The 18,428-nt window shown below is 40.2% G+C and overlaps 1 protein-coding gene across 1 annotated transcript in view; it reads left to right on the top strand.

The window, feature by feature from the left end:
• BBS9 (Bardet-Biedl syndrome 9) overlaps positions 1 to 18,428 on the top strand; it is a 363,446-nt gene that overhangs the window by 115,852 nt on the left and 229,166 nt on the right. Inside the window, exons 14-16 of the mRNA XM_087713067.1 lie at positions 5,283 to 5,387; positions 5,798 to 5,938; positions 6,038 to 6,133. Of these exons, the coding sequence (XP_087569193.1) occupies positions 5,283 to 5,387; positions 5,798 to 5,938; positions 6,038 to 6,133 (342 nt within the window). The remainder of the gene's footprint in view (positions 1 to 5,282; positions 5,388 to 5,797; positions 5,939 to 6,037; positions 6,134 to 18,428) is intronic.

Below are 18,428 nucleotides of genomic sequence, written 5' to 3' on the forward strand. Positions count from 1 at the left end.
GCCAAATCTCCATGGCTTTCAATTGCAATATGCAACCTTCTCTGCCAGTCTTCCCCTGAAAGTCAGAAGCTGACAGGAAATGTTGAAGGCAAAGGGGAGCTCAAATCCTTTGGTGGGCTCCAAGAACATTTGATAACAAAAGGACTGCACCCTAGCAAGATTTCAGTTCTGCAGAGTAAAAACTATGTGGCAAATAGTTCTTTCCTTCCATCCAGGAAGATCACTTAATGATTGCAACCAGGAATGCTAGGATTTCGATTGTTGAGTGATTCAGTCATATGGCTTGACAGTCATTTTGCTCAGTGAGTTGCCTTGAAGGAAAATGGCTGCAAACAAATTTAATTAATAAATGTATATAAAAATAAAAGCAACTAAGTTTTAGGTTCCAATTATGTAAGTCAAGGACTACCTGTATTTTTAAAATTTATAATAGAGTATCTATACTGTTAATCTTTAGTCAACACTGCATAAGTACACTGTATTGAAATAATATAATACATTACATATAATATATTACCTACAAACTATGTAATATTACATATAAAATATAATAAATTAAAATAAAACTAAAATATAAATAGGTAGAAACATGACTAAAATTAATTCTAAAATGAGCTAACAGTTAAAAGCTTGGTGAAAGTGATACACTGAGGAAGTGGAACCAAATTCAGTTTCTCATTGTGTGTATTGCATTACTTCATAACAACACAATATTTCTTTTTCTACACGATAGAAAGTGAGAACTCTTATAGTGAGACCTTAACAACCAAACAGATTTGTAGTAACTTGTCAGATGGAGCTGGGAGAGGTGAATTTTTCATTTTTCTGTTAACCAGGAATCTGCAATGGCCAACTAGTTCTGAATAAAGCCTGGGCAATATACATTTTAAAAGCAACTGGCCTGATAGTGAAGAGCAGAACATGCTGGAAGGCCACCATTTTTGTGTCCTTGTCTTCCATAATTAAACTGAAAACTGAAAGGAAAGAAAGCTAGCCATCAGTTGACTTCCTGTCCCTGTAGTGCCAAATTGCAGCATTCTATTATATAAATCCCTCTGATTACTGGTCAGTTTTTATTTAAGAATTTTATCTGCTCTGTTTACCTGATCTGTCATTAATATAAGACTACAATAAATGTTCCCTCTAATTTCCAACATGTGATATGTGGAATAAATTTGTCGTGGCACGACAAAACGTGCTCGTCAAAATAGCGGTGATTAAACCGCATTGCTAAAGCCGCGACGTCATCACCGCACGTCATCACCGCCGCGACAACAGCGCGGCGACAGAAGGGTGCTTATGTTGGCGTGGGTCGTGTTTTTCAGTACGTGTTAAGGTAAGGGCAGCTGGGCTGATAGCAGCAGTGGGCACGGGGCAAAGCAGGCTGCCCAGCAGCAGCAGCCCGCGGGAAGGGTCCAGCTCAGCCGCGGGGGGCAGCAGGAAGCCCGCGGGGGGCCCGAGTGGGGCCGGCAGCAGCAGGCGGGGCGCGGGCTCCACCAACGCCGCCCGCCTTGCCTCTTCCTCCGAGGGAGGCGCCGGCGGTGGCAGAGGATGCAGCAGCGGCGGCGGCTAAGGCTCTCCCGGGGCCGGCGAAGCAGGCTTGCCCGGCAACGGCGGCCGCCCGTCCAAGGAGATGTTGAGGAAGAAGAGGGCAGCCTGCCTCCGCCGCGCGTCGCCGCCCCGCTTGCGAGCCCCTAGGTTTAGGGTTAGGTTTAGGGCGCGGATTTGCCCTCCACGGTTATGTCATCGTGGTAGGGTCGTTTTTTTCTTAGTGCTTCGGACGTCGTGGATTTGCCTCCACACTTATGTCGGTGCGGATAAGGGCTTTGCGGTTTTGTAGTGGAACCAAATTTGTTGGTGCAGCCATGACTGTACAAGATATGTAGTAGCAATATATTAAAATGTCTACATATTTATTGGTTAAAGTATAGAAACTATAATGTAAAATAGTATGTCAGGCACAGTTAAAAATTTGATTTCAATTAATTTTACTCCTGGCAGCTGCCCTCTGCAATATTCTTAGTAGGGTTTTTAGAAGTGTCTTGCCAGTTATTTCTTTGTAGGATTAAAAGGGAGTATCTGTTCCAAAGTCACCAGCTAGTTTTCTGCCTAAGGAAGGACTAGAGCTCACAGTCTTTATATTTTTTTGATATTTTAATGAAATAATAATTAAAATAACAATAAAAGTATTATATATAAAAAACATCATAGATAGACTGCTCTTTCATTTTTCCCATTCTTCTCTAGATGTATTCTGACTTTACTAAACTTTAATTATTTACTGACAATCTATTTCCGAAAGCATGATCTGGGTCATGCTTTAAGAAATACTGCCTTATCAAAGAACATGGTTGCCAGGCAAAAGTTTTTGGTTATAATGTGGATTTGGCTAAATGGGAAAAACTTTGGATACTTAACTGGAAACTAACATTGGCCATGTCTTATAAAGAAAATCTGTATAAGATGTTCTACAGAGGGCATCTTCCCCCAGCACGATTCTCCAAAATATTTAAAAATTTGGCCCCAAATTGTTGGAAGTGCAAAAAAACACCAGGCACTTTTTATCATATGTGGTGGACATGCAATGAGGCAAAAACATACTGGAAAATGATATAATCTGGTTGGAACAAATGGTGGGAGATCAAATTTTGTTCAAACCAGAAATTTTTCTCCTAGGCATAATACTGGAATACTGGTATGCACTTTATCTAATTATACATGTACTAACTGTGGCATATATAACTTATGCACAGTATTGGAAAAAAGAAAATACACCACCAGAGTTAGATATACTTTTGGCCTGTGCGAAGCAGATAGGCTCACCCTTGAATTAAAAAATAAAGGGGAATCGGAATATTTTGAAGTCTGGAACAGATTCTATTATTGGTATAAGACAAGGTGATAAGACTGGAACACATTGTAAATAATGTGATTGGATAGAAGAATAGATAATGTATTAAGTAGGCTAACAGTTACTGGATGAGATTATTTGTATATAATGTGATTGTATGGGCACTTTGACTTCGCAGTGCTGCACTGTTTTAAATGTAAAAACAATAAATATATATATGAAGAAATACTTCCTTATCAGATTTCTCAGTGCATCCAACAAATGACAAAGATTCTAATATAATGCTTTCATTGGAAATGATGGGATATATTTAGAGCTGTAGCTGCCTTGAAAATAGCCCACTGTAGACCAAACATCACAGAAAATGTTTTATGTCATTTTATATATATCCTTTTTCTGATGATTATGTCAAAAATATTTTACAAAATTTGCCAAATTTCAATTATTTCAACTATTTTTTGGATGGATGAGGGAGGCTAATTCAACCCTATTTGGAGAGAGACATTCTTTTTAGTTTGGAGCTTCTGGGATCCTGTCTGGCATGTTTCTAGCTTAATCTGATCCAAAGTATAGAGCTACGATGGGTCTGGCTCCTGCTGTCCCAGGAAAAAGATCTTCGCTGTGTATCACAGCTGCACCAAGGAACCCTCACTATTACAATTAATTCAAAGCAGTGACATAGCTTCAGAGCTCTGTATTCCTTAAAGTTGTTGTTATTTTGGTGTCTCATAATTAGTAAACAGATTCTATTGCATGTAAAGTAAAAAACATAGTAGTAAATCGAATTAATACTGGAACATTTTGCTGTTGAATAGATATTGGGCTAATTATGATTTAGAATGAAATATTTGACAAATTTCAGTAATTTCAGTTTTTTTATTTACTGCTTTTTTACATGAAAAAGACATATGAAACTCAAAAAATTAGAATATCGTGCAAAACTTCATTTATTTCAGTAATGCAACTTAAAAGGTGAAACTAATATATGAGATAGACTCATTACATGCAAAGCAAGATAGTTCAAGCCATAATTTGTCATAATTGTGATGATTATGGCTTACAGCTCATGAAACCCCAAATCCACAATCTCAGAAAATTAGAATATTGTGAAAAGGTGCAATATTCTAGGCTCAAAGTGTCCTACTCTACTCAGCTAATTAAGCCATAACATCTGCAAAGGGTTCCTGAGCCTTTAAATGGCCTTTCAGTCTGGTTCAGTAGGAATCACAATCATGGGAAAGACGGCTGACCTGACACGTGTGCAGAAAACCATCATTGACACCCTCCACAAGGAGGGAAAGCCTCAAAAGGTAATTGCAAAAGAAGTTGGATGTTCCCAAAGTGCTGTATCAAAGCACATTAATAGAAAGTTATGTGGAAGGGGAAAGTGTGGAAGAAAAAGGTGCACAAGCAGCAGGGAAGACTGCAGCCTGGAGAGGATTGTCAGGAAAAGGCCATTCAAAAGTATTGGGGACTTTCACAAGGAGTGGACTGAGGCTGGAGTCAGTGCATCAAGAACCACCACACACAGACGGATCGTGGACATGAGCTTCAAATGTCATATTCCTCTTGTCAAGAATAACAAACAATGTCAGAAGCATCTTACCTGAACTACAGAAAAACAGACCTGGTCCAAAGTCCTCTTTTCTGATGCGAGCAACTTTTGCATCTCATTTGGAAACCAAGGACCCAGAGTATGAAGGAAGAATGGAGACACACACACTGCAAGATGCTTGAAATCCAGTGTGAAGTTTCCACAATCTGTGTTGATTTGGGGAGCCATGTCATCTGCTGGTGTTGGTCCACTGTGCTTCATTAAATCCAGGGTCAACGCAGCCATCTACCAGGAGATTTTGGTGCACTTCATGCTTCCTTCCGCAGACGAGCTTTATGGGGATGCTGACTTCATTTTCCATCAGGACTTGGCACCTGCCCACACTGCCAAAAACACCAAAACCTGGTTCAATGACCGTGGGATTACTGTGGTTGATTGGCCAGCAAACTCGCCTGACCTGAACCCCATAGAGAGAATCTAGAGGTCAGAGGTCCAAATCCTTGTTTTATTGATTGCATGTAATATTCTAATTTTCTGAGATTGTGGATTTGAAGTTTTCATGATCTGTAAGCCATAATCATCACAATTATGATAAATCACGCCTTGAACTATCTTGCTTTGCATTTAATGAGTCTCTCTCATATATTAGTTTAACCTTTTAAGTTGCATTACTGAAATAAATGAACTTTTGCATGATATTCTAATTTTTTGAGTTTCACCTGTAGCATCACATGCCTTTTTCATTAAAAAAATGGATAAAGAATGAATGAGTAGTGAGTTGTGACTGAACTTGTGTTTCTTTATTATAATTTCATAGACAAATTTATAGGTCTCTCTTTCCAATCAACCTTTTTCTTCTTCTGCTTTTGTTCACAGAATCTTCTGTATCTAAAACTGTTGTGCTTTCTGCTTTTCAAAAAGGGAACTACCTACCAGCAGATTTGGAAGGTAGTGTTATAGCATCATACAATACAGCCACAGGTAAATTATTAGAGAATATAAATAAATGATAAAAGTAATTATAATAGTTTATTTGAAAATAATTCCATATTTAACATTTTATATCTTAATGTCTTTGTAGAAACAACTGTTAACTATAAAATAAAACATTGAAGGATAACGTACCATCTCAATTTTACCTTGATCTTTCTTTCTTTGTGGATGGGTAATAATCCACATAGGGGACTGAAGCCGTGTGATCTTTTTATGACCTAAAAATGGCTTTGTATTTTATGTAGGTGTTAGAAGCATTATTGAAAATGCAATGTTGCAGCATAATTATCTCTTTCCCTTTTAAATTAAACATTATAAAACCAACATGCAGGCTTACAGACGTATTATTGCCTATCCCTAGAATTGAGGCATTTTGATTTAATATATGTTTATCTCAGGTGCACAAAGGATTGCCCAATGCAAATTCCGATTACCTTTGCGGCTGCTTTGTTTTCCTGCTCAGCCTTCAAAAACAGCAAGCCAGAAGTTAACTATTGATACCAACAAACCTACAGTCAGTCTTATTACTCTTTTTTCAGGTAAAAATTCAAACAATGTCTTTTTAATAAGAAAATGCCTGTAATAAAGAAGGAAGTTTGGAAGAAATGATGCAACTGTGTTTCTTCTTTTTCATGTAGACTTTGCTGATCAAATTGATGAAGATCAACTTAATGTTTTAGGATTTCAATTATTAGCTGGCTCCAGAATCACTTTACTTGCTTCAAAAACGTCTCGTGAGTATCTCATTAGCTGAAATAATTCAGAATTGGGATTTTTATTGGATTATAGAGGAACTATTCCTAAGACCAAGATTTGGTTAATATTAGAATTTTGTTTGATTAATATATGGTATAAAAACCCACATAAGACTAGAACACCATAAAATCATTATTATGTAAAGCATGCTTTTGCATGAAAAATATTAACAATTTTCCTATGTATGTGTAGAAATATTCACTTTAACAATCACTGTTTCTATGCCTAATTTATTTATACACACACACAAACACACAAAAACATATAAACATATATATACATATACATACATACATCATACATACATACATACATACATACATACATACATACATACATACATATATATATATATATATATATATATATATATATATATATATATTTCTGAGGTTTTCGCGGGTGTTAGTATGTAGGTCTCTAGTTGTTCGGGTTTTCTCCCGCGTAGTAGTTACTCATGGAAACACTAAAGCTGAAGTAGTCTGAAGCAGCCTGAAGATGACGAATGAGACTTCGTCGAAACGTCGCCAAGACATCTCCAATTCTACGCGGGAGAAAACCCGAACAACTAGAGACATATATATATATAAATAAATAAATAAACATACACACACACTGGTACATACATACTATCAGCGTTCCAAGTATCATGTAGAATTAAATTAGAGTCCAAGACAAAACAATCCTTAAAGTTCCAATTTAATAAAGCAGACATTTTAGCACATCTGTGTTAATCCCAATTCTGGAAATGACATCAGAATTCCACCCAGTTAAAAGTTCATGATCTTGTCCCCACAATCCATCACATGGTCCAATCTCCTTCTTCCACGCTAGCACCTACAGCCAACTGCTTCCGGTCAGGTGCAAAGGTGCGGAGACAAAAGATGACCTTGAGCTTCTAGAAAGGAATTTTTTATTTTGAAAACAACACCAAAATTGCTTGAACATTTTCCTGTCAAAACCTATTTCCTTTCTATCCTATTTACATATTTACTATTATATTCTACAGTTATTCTAGTTGTTGCATCCTTTTGTCCTACTTACTGTATTTTTTGGACTATAAGACACACTTTTTCCCCTCCACCTTCTGGCCACCTCCCTTTGGCCTCCATGTGTCGTGTTTTAGGCCTGTTCCAGGCTTCAGGGATTGCCACAGACCATTGCCCTCTCCGTGGCTTGCGTTTTTGGCCACTGCACCTCATGTTTTAAGCCTCTGAATGCTCCGTTTGAGACCTGTTGAAGGCTGCAGGGATCGCCAGGGCACATCACCACCGATCACTGCCTTCGCACATCATGTTTTTGGCTTCTGCACACCCCTCTTTGGCCTCTGCATGTCGCGTTTTCGGGTGGCGATCGGTGGCTATATGCTTTGGTGATCCCTGCAGCCTTGGGTGGGTCTCAAATGGAGCATTTGGAGGCTGAAAATGCGAGGCCTGGAGGCCAAAATGACAATCCGGAATCTTGTGTGACCATTTCTGTGCTTCACCTGCTTTACTCACTGGAGTTCCCTGCGATGATCAGCTATGTTTTTCAAGCTGCGTTTCAGCCGCAAGGAGGCTTCTGGATCCATGCCTCTGCTGGTTGGTTAAGGCATCCCAGGAGGTAGTTTGTTGTTAGGGCCAAGCAATCACTAATCTCTCTTCAGTCATACTTGTCTATGACTTTTGTTGGGCTCAGGAAGGGGATGGTGCAACCTTCTGGCTTTCCTGGACCTTTTAATGGCTTTCAATACCATCAATCATGATATTTCTCTGGACTGGCTTTGAGAGTTGGAAGTGGGAGGCACTGTGGTTCTCCTTCAGGCTCTGTGGCTGTGATCAGTCGGTGTTGCTGGAAGAGGAGAGTCAAACCTAGTGCCTGCAATATGGAATGCCTCAGGGACCAAGCTTTTTGCCTCTCTTTTTAGCATTTACTATCAGTATACAATTAGTATTATCAGTATGCTCTTGATATTCAATTAAATATTTCTACACCTAGCCAGACAGGTGAACTTGGGGTGGTACTGATTATATGGAAGTTCTAAGGGTTCAGATGGGGAGGTGATGGCTTTGATTCAACCCGGCAAGACAGAGTGGCTTTGGGTTTGTGACTATATCTCCTGCTCCAGATGATATTTCATCTTTGAAGCTGGATAAAGTATTTGTAGCACTCCTCCAGGTTGGGTAAAATTTTGCAGGTCCTCCTAGATTCATGGCTTCTGCTCAAGGAGTAGGTGATAGCCATGAGTAAAGGGGCCTTTGCACAGACCTGCCTGCCAGTTGCCATCTGTTCCTAAATTGGGAGGCCTTGCTCACAGCGACTCATGCCTTGTAACTTCCCTTTTGAATTATTGCAACATGTTCTACCTGGGGTTGCTCTTGAAGACTACCTGGAATTTACAACTTATCCAAATGCAGTGGCATGCACATAGTGATGGTTATCCTTAGGTTTATCCATATAACACCTCTGTTGTATGAGTTTCACTGGCTTCTAGTTTCTTTCCAGATGCAATTCAAGGTACTGATTATTACCTTTTAAGCCTGTATGACACGGAACCAGATTATTTGTATTTCCCTAAGGATTTATAGCCATTTTGCCAGATCAAATAGAATGGGTACTGTATTTTTTGGACTATAAAATGCACCAGAGTATAAGACGCACCAAGATTTTGAAGAGGTAAATTTTTAAAAAGGGGTTTTGCCCTCCCTAGCCCCCAGGAGCACACTGAAGGCCTCCCAAACCCTTTGCATGCCCCATTTGTTTGTGAAAAATGGGACATGCAGAAAGTTTGGAAGGCCTTCAAAGTGCTCCTGGGGGCAATGGGGGGGGGGGCAAAAACACAACGTGTGGATTTAGGAAGCAAAAAACGGGCCGGTTTTTCGCAAAAATAGTGTGCAAAGGGTTTGGGAGGCCTCTAGAATGTTCCTGGGGGCTGGGGAGAGCAAAAATGAGCAAAAAATGAGCCAATTTTTCATAAAAAATGGAGGATGCAGAGGGTGTGGGAGGCCTGTAGAGTGTTCCTGGGGGCTGGGGAGGGCAAAAACAAGTTGAAAGTGGCCTGTCTTTTTAAAAAAATGGGGCGTGGAGGGAGTTTAGAAGGCCTGCAGAGTGCTCCTGGAGGCTTGGGAAAGCAAAAAAAACCTTCTTTTTGTGTGTGCCCTTTTTCATTTATTTTTGCCCTCCCCAGCCCCCAGGAGCAGTCTACAGGCCTCCCAAACCCTCTGTGAATCCATTTTTGCAAAAAATGGGATGTGCAGGGTGGGGTTTTGGAAGGCCAAAAATGCTGTATTCAGTGTATAAGACGCACCCAGATTTTCACCTGCTTTTTTTGGGGGGGGAGGTGCGTCTTATGCTTCAAAAAATACAGTATATTACTAGTCACTTCCCTTAAACATTGCCATCTTATAGAATCTAGAAGAGTGCCTTTTCCATGGCAGCCCAACCCAATGGAACATCCCTCACTCTGAGGTTTGGCAGGGCCCCATCCTCCTAGCCTTCTGAAAAGCATTTAAGACCCAGGCATTGTGATTGAATGAGATTGATAAAATGGTTTGTTAGTAAACTTGTTAGTGAAAGTTTTAACAATGATGTATCAGGGTTCCAAATAGCATTCAAAATTAAATCAGAGTCCAAGGCAAAGTATTACTCAAAGTTCCAATTTATTAAGAGAGCCATTTTGGCACATCTGGGAAAACCTGACTCTGAAAGCTTCCTGGTTTTCCCCACATAGTTAAAAGTTCATGATCTTGCCTCCACACCCACAAGTCCATCACATGGTCCAATCTTCCACTGCCATCTAGCTCCGGTCAGGTGCAAAGGTGTAGAGACACAGGAAGACCTTTGATTCTAGAAAGGGATTTTATTTTGGCTATATAGCATTTAACTCCGTACCATCCCCCACTCCCATTTTCCCACAATAGAAACAGCATAGTAGAATAATAGAAAGAGTGGCAGGCCAAAGATCCAAAAGGAATATAGCTGTAGGACTGACAGGTGGCCTCTCCTCAGAAAAAAAGCATTTCCTGAAAAGAGAATAATGTAGAGGGTAACAAAAGCAGAACTAACAACCTCTCCCCAACCACAGGCTTATTGGAAAACTTATCATGGAATTGTTTTACTAATTTATCAGCTTTTACATTCCAACTTTTTACCCAAGTAGCTTCGGACAAAGGGTACCCCTTCCAATGTACTAAACATTGCAAACGACCTCGATACAACCTAGAGTCTAAACTTTTCTTCACTTCATAGTGGGTTTCTCCTTCTATCAATACTGGAGGAGGGGGAGGCTGGGTGGAAGGTCTTATGATGGACCCAATCACTGGCTTCAGTAAGCTGCAATGAAAGATTGGGTAAATTTTCCCTAGAATTCTGGGCAGACTGAGCTGAACCATAACTGAGTTAATTATTTTCACTATTGGGAATGGATCCAGAAATCTTGAGCCTAATTTCTTGCTAGGTATTTGTAACTTTATGTATTTGGTAGACAAGAAAACTTTATTCCCCACACAGAAGGTGGTTGAAGCAAGTGGTGTTTATCAGCTTGTTTCTTGTACTCTTCTGCTGCTTCCGCCAGAGCTTTTTTCGTATTTTCCCACCCTTTTTTAAAAGCGTCCATCCATTTAATCAGAGACATGGAAGAGGGGAGTTCTCTGGGCAGTTCAGGCATGGGAACAAATTCCATGCCACTGGTAACTTGAAAAGGAGTTAATCCAGTACTGCTATGGACAGCGTTGTTGTACGCGACTTCGGCAAAAGGTAGCAAATCCGACCAGTTGTCTTGTTGGTAATCCACCTAACAACAGATGTAGTGTTCCACAATCGCATTGGCTTTTTCCACTGCCCTGTTTGTGCTTGGATGAAAAGCCGAGCTAAGTCCTTGTGTGGACCCAATGGACCTCAGGAACTCTCTCCAGAACTTGGTGGTGAACTGAACTCTGTGGTCTGAGATGATCCTCCTGAGTATTCCGTGCAGTCGGTAAATGTATTTAACAAACAGTTTCGCTAGCTTCTTTGGAGATGGTAATCCTGAGCAAGCAATGAAATGAGCTTGCTTGGAAAATAAGTCAATGACTGTCCAAATTACTTTATTACAGCCGCTGTCTGGGAGCTCGACGATGAAGTCCATAGCGATCTCTTCCCATGGTCGGCTAGGGTTGGCCGCTCGCTGCAGCAATCCAGGGGGCTTGCCTGGCCGTATTTTCATGGTGGTGCAAGTGGCACAGCTTTTTACATAGTCTTTCACTTCAGCTTTCATTTTTGGCCACCAAAATTGACATCTGGTGAGGTGGAGCGTTTTTTGGAATCCAAAGTGACCTCCTAATTTTGCATTGTGGGTTCACTGTAGTACTTCCAGTCTCAAGGTTACGGGAACGTACAGTTTGGATCCTTTTCAGGCAAAGCCATCTCTCATTGTCAGGATGTCCTTGTTGTTGAGCCAGGGGTCTGCCGGCAGCACCAATTTCATTGCTGCAGTCAGTTTGTCTTGGCTTAGGGTAGGTGGTTGGTTAGTCTGGTCTTTGATGGTGACTTGGGCTGCCTTTTGGTCAGAAGGGGGAAGGATGGGATGAACTACTTCTTCCCTTTTACTGTTGTATTGCGGTTTTCTTGATAAAGCCTCTGCCAGCAAGTTCTTCCCTGCAGGGATGTGCTTCAGTTCAAATTTAAACCTTCGGAAGTATTGTGCCTAACGAACCTGCTTTGGGGACAGTCTTTGGGGTTTTTTATGATCAGTCCAGACCTCAAATGGCACATTCCCTCCTTTCAAGAAATGTCTCCAAATGAATAGGGCCCACTTGACTGCATATGCTTCTTTCTCCCAAATGGTCCACCTCCTTTCAGTAGTGGTGAGTTTTTTGGAGACATAAGCGCATGGCAAGAGGTGTCCTTCTTTTTTGGTCTTTTGCAACAGCACTACCGCTACAGCCATGTCACTGACATCTGTCTGGATTTTGAATTGCTGTTTGGGGTTGGGGTGTTGCAGTATGGGCTCTTGGGCAAAGAGCCGTTTTAATTTCTCAAATGCTTTTTGATAGTCCATTGTCCACCCAAGGGGTTGGTTTGCCTTTGGCTTTGTCAGGAAGTACATTTGGTACTTTGGTGATGAATAACCTATAGAAGTTGGCAAATCCAAGAAAGCTTTGTAGCTGTTTGCGAGTACTTGGAGGTTTCCAGTCTAACATAGCTTTCACTTTCCCTGGATCCATTTCTATCCCCTCGCTGGAGATGTGATAGCCAAGATAATCTAGTGAGGTTTTGTGCAATTCACACTTAGACAATTTTGCGTATAGCTTGGCGGCTATAAGTTTTTCTAGGACCTGTTGCACCAGCTTCACATGCTCTTCTAGAGTCTCAGAGAACACGAGGATGTCATCAAGGTAAATGAGCACCCCCTAGTAAAGGTGCCCATGTAGCACCTCATTTATTGTACTGCATGAAGACTACAGGGGGCCCTTTTAGCCCAAATGGCAGTTAAAGGTGGTCTTCCATTCATCTCCCTCCTGATACGTATGTAGTAATACGCCTCTCTCAAATTCAGTTTGGTGAACACTTTGCCTTTAGCTAAGTGGTTCAACATATCGTTCATGAGGGATGGGGGATAGGTATTCTTTACTAATAAGGCATTTATCCCACGGAAATCAATGCAGAGATGAACCCCACCTTCTTTCTTCTCTTTGAAGAGCACGAGTCCGCTACTTCTGACTTAGCTGGTTCAATAAAGCCCCACTTCAAATTGCTGTCAATGTACTTCCTTAATTCTACCATCTCTTTAGGAGTCATGAAGTACATTTTCAGCTTTGGTAGGGTAGCCCCAGGTATGAACTCTATCGCACAATCAGTGGGCCGATGAGAGGGGAGATAGTTACAATCTTTCTCACTGAAAACCCCTGCCAAGTCCCAGTACTCTTTTGGCACTTGCTATGTGCCTGTGAATTTTGTGTCTGTTGCAGGGATTGCAGGCCCTGGGCAGTCTGCTTTATTGGGTTTGATAGTCCCCGGGTGGCCCTCTGGTTTCATGGGTGGTAGCGGCCCAAAACTTATAATCAATTTCTGAAGTCAGTCTTCCCACTTTTTGGTAGGTGTCCACTTGTCCAGCCATTCAAGCCCCAAGATAATTGATTTGTGCATCTTTGGAGCTACAGTTAATCTGAGGAGTTCATAGTGGCGCCCTATCTGCAACTTTACTGTCAGTGATTAGTTTGGCTGGGCCCCTCCAATTAGCATTCAATCCACCTGCTCAAACCAAATAGGATTGGCTAGGGGTTTTGAGTCTATGCCTAGCTGCTCCATGATAGACATGAATCATCTTTGGAAGACGGAGCTCTTCCCCCTCTGAGCTTTCCAAGCTTTTTTCCCCTGCTGCTTTGTGAAGGGGGACAGAGCCCCACGCCTGATGCTGGTTTTGTGCCAGCATGGGTGGGGGTGAGGAGAATGGCAGCTCAGCTGCTGTTCTCAGATCTTATGGTTCTCCCTGTTAGGGCATTGCAGCTGGGGTTGGAACTGGTTGAGAGTTCGGTCCTGGGGTTGTCCCGGGCCAGTTATCTGAAATGGTGCCATCTGCTGAGGAGGGACAGGATTCCATTGGTATTGCCCCCATCCATGGCCTGGGAAGAAAGCCCACCCAGGTGGTGCTTGATTCGCAGGCTGCAGCCCAAATATCAGTGGCTGGCTAGGTGGAGAAATTTCCCAGCCCCCTTGCTGCTGGCTGGCTGGATTTTTCCATCCTGGTTGAGGGCCCATCCACGCCCCAGGGAGGAGGGGTGCAGCCATTGGTCTTGCTCCAACAGCCAGGGGTGAGCCTGACCCGCTTGGCATTGTATGGAAGGAGCATAAATCTCCAATCCAGTGCTTTGCAGAGTCTCTACCAGGGAAGGCAAATGTGGGCTGGGCCGTGGTCCACCTGGGTGGTCTGGAGCTAAGGCAAGGGTTGATTTCACTCATGTTCAGCTGTTCAAATTGGTCTGGGAAGCCAGTCAGAGGCTGCCTGGGATCCCCAATCATCAGATCGGCTGGTTGGTGTTTGCTTTGGTCTCCTCTAGTCGTGGGTCAAAGCTGCTCTCGCACCCCCTGTGGCTCCAAGCTGCTCTCGCACCCCCTGTGGCTCCAGCAGCAACTCCCTAGATGTAATAAATCCGGAGGCTTCATCTTGCAGAGCTAGTTCCGATTGCAAGGGAGGCCTAGGGGCCTGCTCTTTGCGCCTGGCTCCCAAGTGGCATTCCCTCTCTACAGCGTTGGAAGGCACGTAGATGGTCTCGACATACATAGGTGATCCGTCATCTGCTGCTTTCCCCGTGGCTTTCTTCTCCTCTTCCATCTTCACTGAGTTTTTGCACTGCCCAAGCTCGGGTCAGTGCTGGGACTCAGAACCCTGAACAGCACCCCAATTACCGGGGTAGCTGGTGAAGTCTTTTAATGGAGATTTGGGTTAATGTCCCAGCATTGACCCGAGCTTGGGTAGTGCAAAAACTCAGTGAAGATGGAAGAGGAGAAGAAAGCCATGATTAAATGTTTGTGCTTTTAATAGATATATGCACGTATTAATGATACAATGATGTTGTTTTGACTATTGATTGAAAACTGCCCAGAATTTGATTGAAGATGGGTAAAGGTAAATAAGGTAAAAGAGTCCCTGCAGATTTTTCTTTGCTAGCCATTACTAAGTATAAGAGGCTATACTTTGTTTGAACTATAAATACATGTATTTCAATATACAGGTGAAACTCAAAAAATTAGAATATCATGCAAAAGTTCATTTATTTCAGTAATGCAACTTAAAAGGTTAAACTAATATATGAGATAGACTCATTACATACAAAGCAAGATACTTCAAGCCATGATTTGTCATAATTGTGAGAAGCAGAGAGACAGTGAATGGTGTGTGAACTGGGTGAGAATTTTTTTTTTGCTGAAATTTGACCCCAAAAAATCCAAATATATTTTAGAACGATTTGTCATAGCAGTGTGCAAGTATTTTGAAAAAAAATACCCTAGAATTTGAAAAGAGAAAATTTGTTTAAAAAAATAAATAGAAAATTGAACTCTCAAAGCAAGAAAACATGATACTAAGAAGGCATATTAAAATGCTGGAATTATGATCCCAAACTCTTTTTATTAATATGGTTCATTTACTGGATTTATAATTTAAAATAAGCAAGATAATTAAATTAGACTTGTCAAAACAAAGGGGAGAGGCTGAAGAGGATTGAAGCAGAGAGCGCCATCTGCTGATGAAAGGGGAACTATGCATCCTGGGAATAAACATTTAAAGGACTGAAAACATTTATTGAATTATATGTATCTATCTTACAACTATTGGAGATTGGAACATCAAATCAGATTTTTTGTTTAGAGATCTCTGAATATTATCAGATATATAAAAGTGATTTGAGGAAGTGTGGATAATCCCCTGATGTATTTAAATTGATTTGATTGAACAATTAAAATTGTGACTTGATAGCTCTCTTTTTGAATCAATGAGTTTTGGACAATTGAAAAAAAGGAGATGTATTAAATAAAGACACAATGCAAGGCAAAAATGAGTGGAGATTTAAATGGAATGGAGGTAATGTTTCAAAGTATTAAGGACCTTATACAGGAATATGACGAGATGGTGCAAAAATTTGATCACTTAGACCAAAGACAGGAAAATATTATACAAGGGACAATGAGCAAAGACCAGGACAGAAGGGAAAGCAGAACTGAGAAACCAGGAAAAAGATGACAATAAGGAGGAGTTATTACCAAAATTAATAATGATTAAGGAATAAAGGAGGGGAAAAACAATTTAATAGATCTAAAAAAGAAATGGGAGGAGCAGAAAGATGTTTGGGGAGAAAAGATAGCAGTTTGAACAGATGGCCTTAAAATTAGACAGTGGAAAAGGGGAGAGAGGGGAGAAAAAATTAGATCGCAGAATCAGAATATAGACATTAATTGGAAAATGAGAGCTTGAATGATGTTATTATTAAATATGTATAAAATATGACATGGTGGCTCAGTGGCTAAGACAATGACCTTGTCGATCAGAAAGGTTGGTGGTTCGAATCCCTAGCACTGTGTAACGGAGTGAGCTCCCGTTACTTGTCCCACTTGAAAGCACGTACGAAATGCAAGTAGATGATTTCCATGCCCTTTCAGCATTTAGTCGTGCCAGCCACATGACCATGGAGACATCTTCAGACAGTGCTGGCTCTTCGACTTTGAAACGGAGATGAGCACCGCCCTCGAGTCGGGAACAACTAGCACATGTATGCAAGGGAAACCTTTACCTTATAAAATATGATTAGCAGTGAAATGATAAAATTAAACAATGAATGATTAGGAAATGAAATATTTCATATTTTATACATTTTAATGTAAATGTGTGCATTAATAGTAGAATTATGCAAATTGGAGGATTAGAAAGAATATGAATAGATATACTTTAAATGCTCAAATGATTGTGATTGGTATTAGAAGTGTACATTGAGACATTGAATAATGGAAAGCCAAAACTTTAAAATAAATACATGTGAAGAGTCAAATAAGGGAAATATGAATAATAAAACAGCTAAAGATGAGAAATAGAAAAGAAACGTCTTTGAATATTATATCGACATGGGAGGGAAACGTTAAAATAGAGATAAAAATAAGAGGGGAAGGATAGTGTGTAAATATGTATGTATATGTATGTATGCGTGTGTGTATATACACATACATACATACATACGTATTAGATGTTTTGTCAAAGCACCTGGTATGCTCCAAATATGGGAGGGAGCATACTGCTTCCCTTTTGCCTTTCAGCTCCACCCTAGGAGCCTTCCAGGCCAAAACCATTTTTTTTTTTTTGCTGATCAATAAAATAAATTCAAATAAATAAATAAATAAAAATTCAATACAAAAATGGTTTCGGTATTAGGGCTGCGTTTGTCTTTGGGTAAGATGACCAGATTTTCAGATTGGTAAAGAGGGACACCTTTGACCGGGGGAGGGGGGGGGCTTGATTAAAAATTTTATATGGAGCAACAAAAATTTTCATACAACACAAAAATAGTATTGTAATATTTTTTTTATTTCAACATAACTACAATTTACAAATATAAATAAACATAACTACAATTTACAAATATAAACTGTTGCCAAACATCAAAATTTTGATCACGTGACCATGAGGATGCTGCAACGTTCGCTAAGTGTGAAAATGGTTGCTAAGTGTGAAAAATGGTCATCAGTCACTTTTTTCAATGCCATTGTAACTTTGGTCACTATACCACCTTTCTTGCCACAGTTCTTAAGTGAATAACTGCAGCTGATAAGTTAGTAACATAAGTGAATCTGGTTTCCCCATTTAACTTTGTCAAAAGGTCACAAAAGGCAATTAAAATGACCCCAGGACACTGAAACCATCATAAATACGAATCTGTTGCCAAACATCAAAATTTTGATCACGTGACCATGAGGATGCTGCAACGTTCGCTAAGTGTGAAAATGGTTGCTAAGTGTGAAAAATGGTCATCAGTCACTTTTTTCAATGCCATTGTAACTTTGGTCACTATACCACCTTTCTTGCCACAGTTCTTAAGTGAATAACTGCAGCTGGTATTTTGTATTTTGGATAGAATCTTTTTTTAAATAGTCTAAGAAAATTAAAAAAAAGAATCCACACAGAATAAATTGAAGTAAAACATTTCAAACTATTCCACACAGAATAAATTGAAGTAAAACTTTTTAAAAATTCTATGCACGATATATTTCAAAGTATTGTGCATAGAATTTTTAAAAATGGTTTCACTTCAATTTATTTTGGATAGAATCTTTTTAAAAATAGTTTAAGACAATTTAAAAAAAGAATCCACACAGAATAAAACTATTTTAAAAAATCCTATGCACAATAAATAAAATATTATTTTAAAATACATTAAAAAAATAAAAGAAAAAAAAACCAGCACACTTACCAGCAGTCAGGCATTCCAAATCAATCCAGAATGATGTAGATGTTAATACAAAGAACTGAGCAAATTAAAATGCTGAAATTAGTCAGGGAAATATTTTTCAAAGAAACTTTGCCACCATTTTTTCCACACGAGCCAACCTCCAACCTCTGTGCCCCTCCCCTCTGGAAAATCCAGGAAGGAACACTCGCAACTTCTCTAGCCAAGTATTTCCTGGAGCTCTATGGTACTGGGTCATCTTATAAAAGTAAGTAAAATGGGTGGGGGGGGTCCGTTTTCTTGCTTTAACGTTTTATCTTCAATGAAAGTACTGAGACATAGAGAGGGTTTAGACAGAGTGTCTTTTGTCTTGCCCCGGTTAGGA

The sequence above is a fragment of the Thamnophis sirtalis genome, unplaced genomic scaffold (assembly GCF_051295495.1).
Source record: "Thamnophis sirtalis isolate CommonGarterSnake01/CBP01778 unplaced genomic scaffold, rThaSir2_p1.2 scaffold_4, whole genome shotgun sequence".
Classification (NCBI taxonomy): Eukaryota; Metazoa; Chordata; class Lepidosauria; order Squamata; family Natricidae; genus Thamnophis; species Thamnophis sirtalis.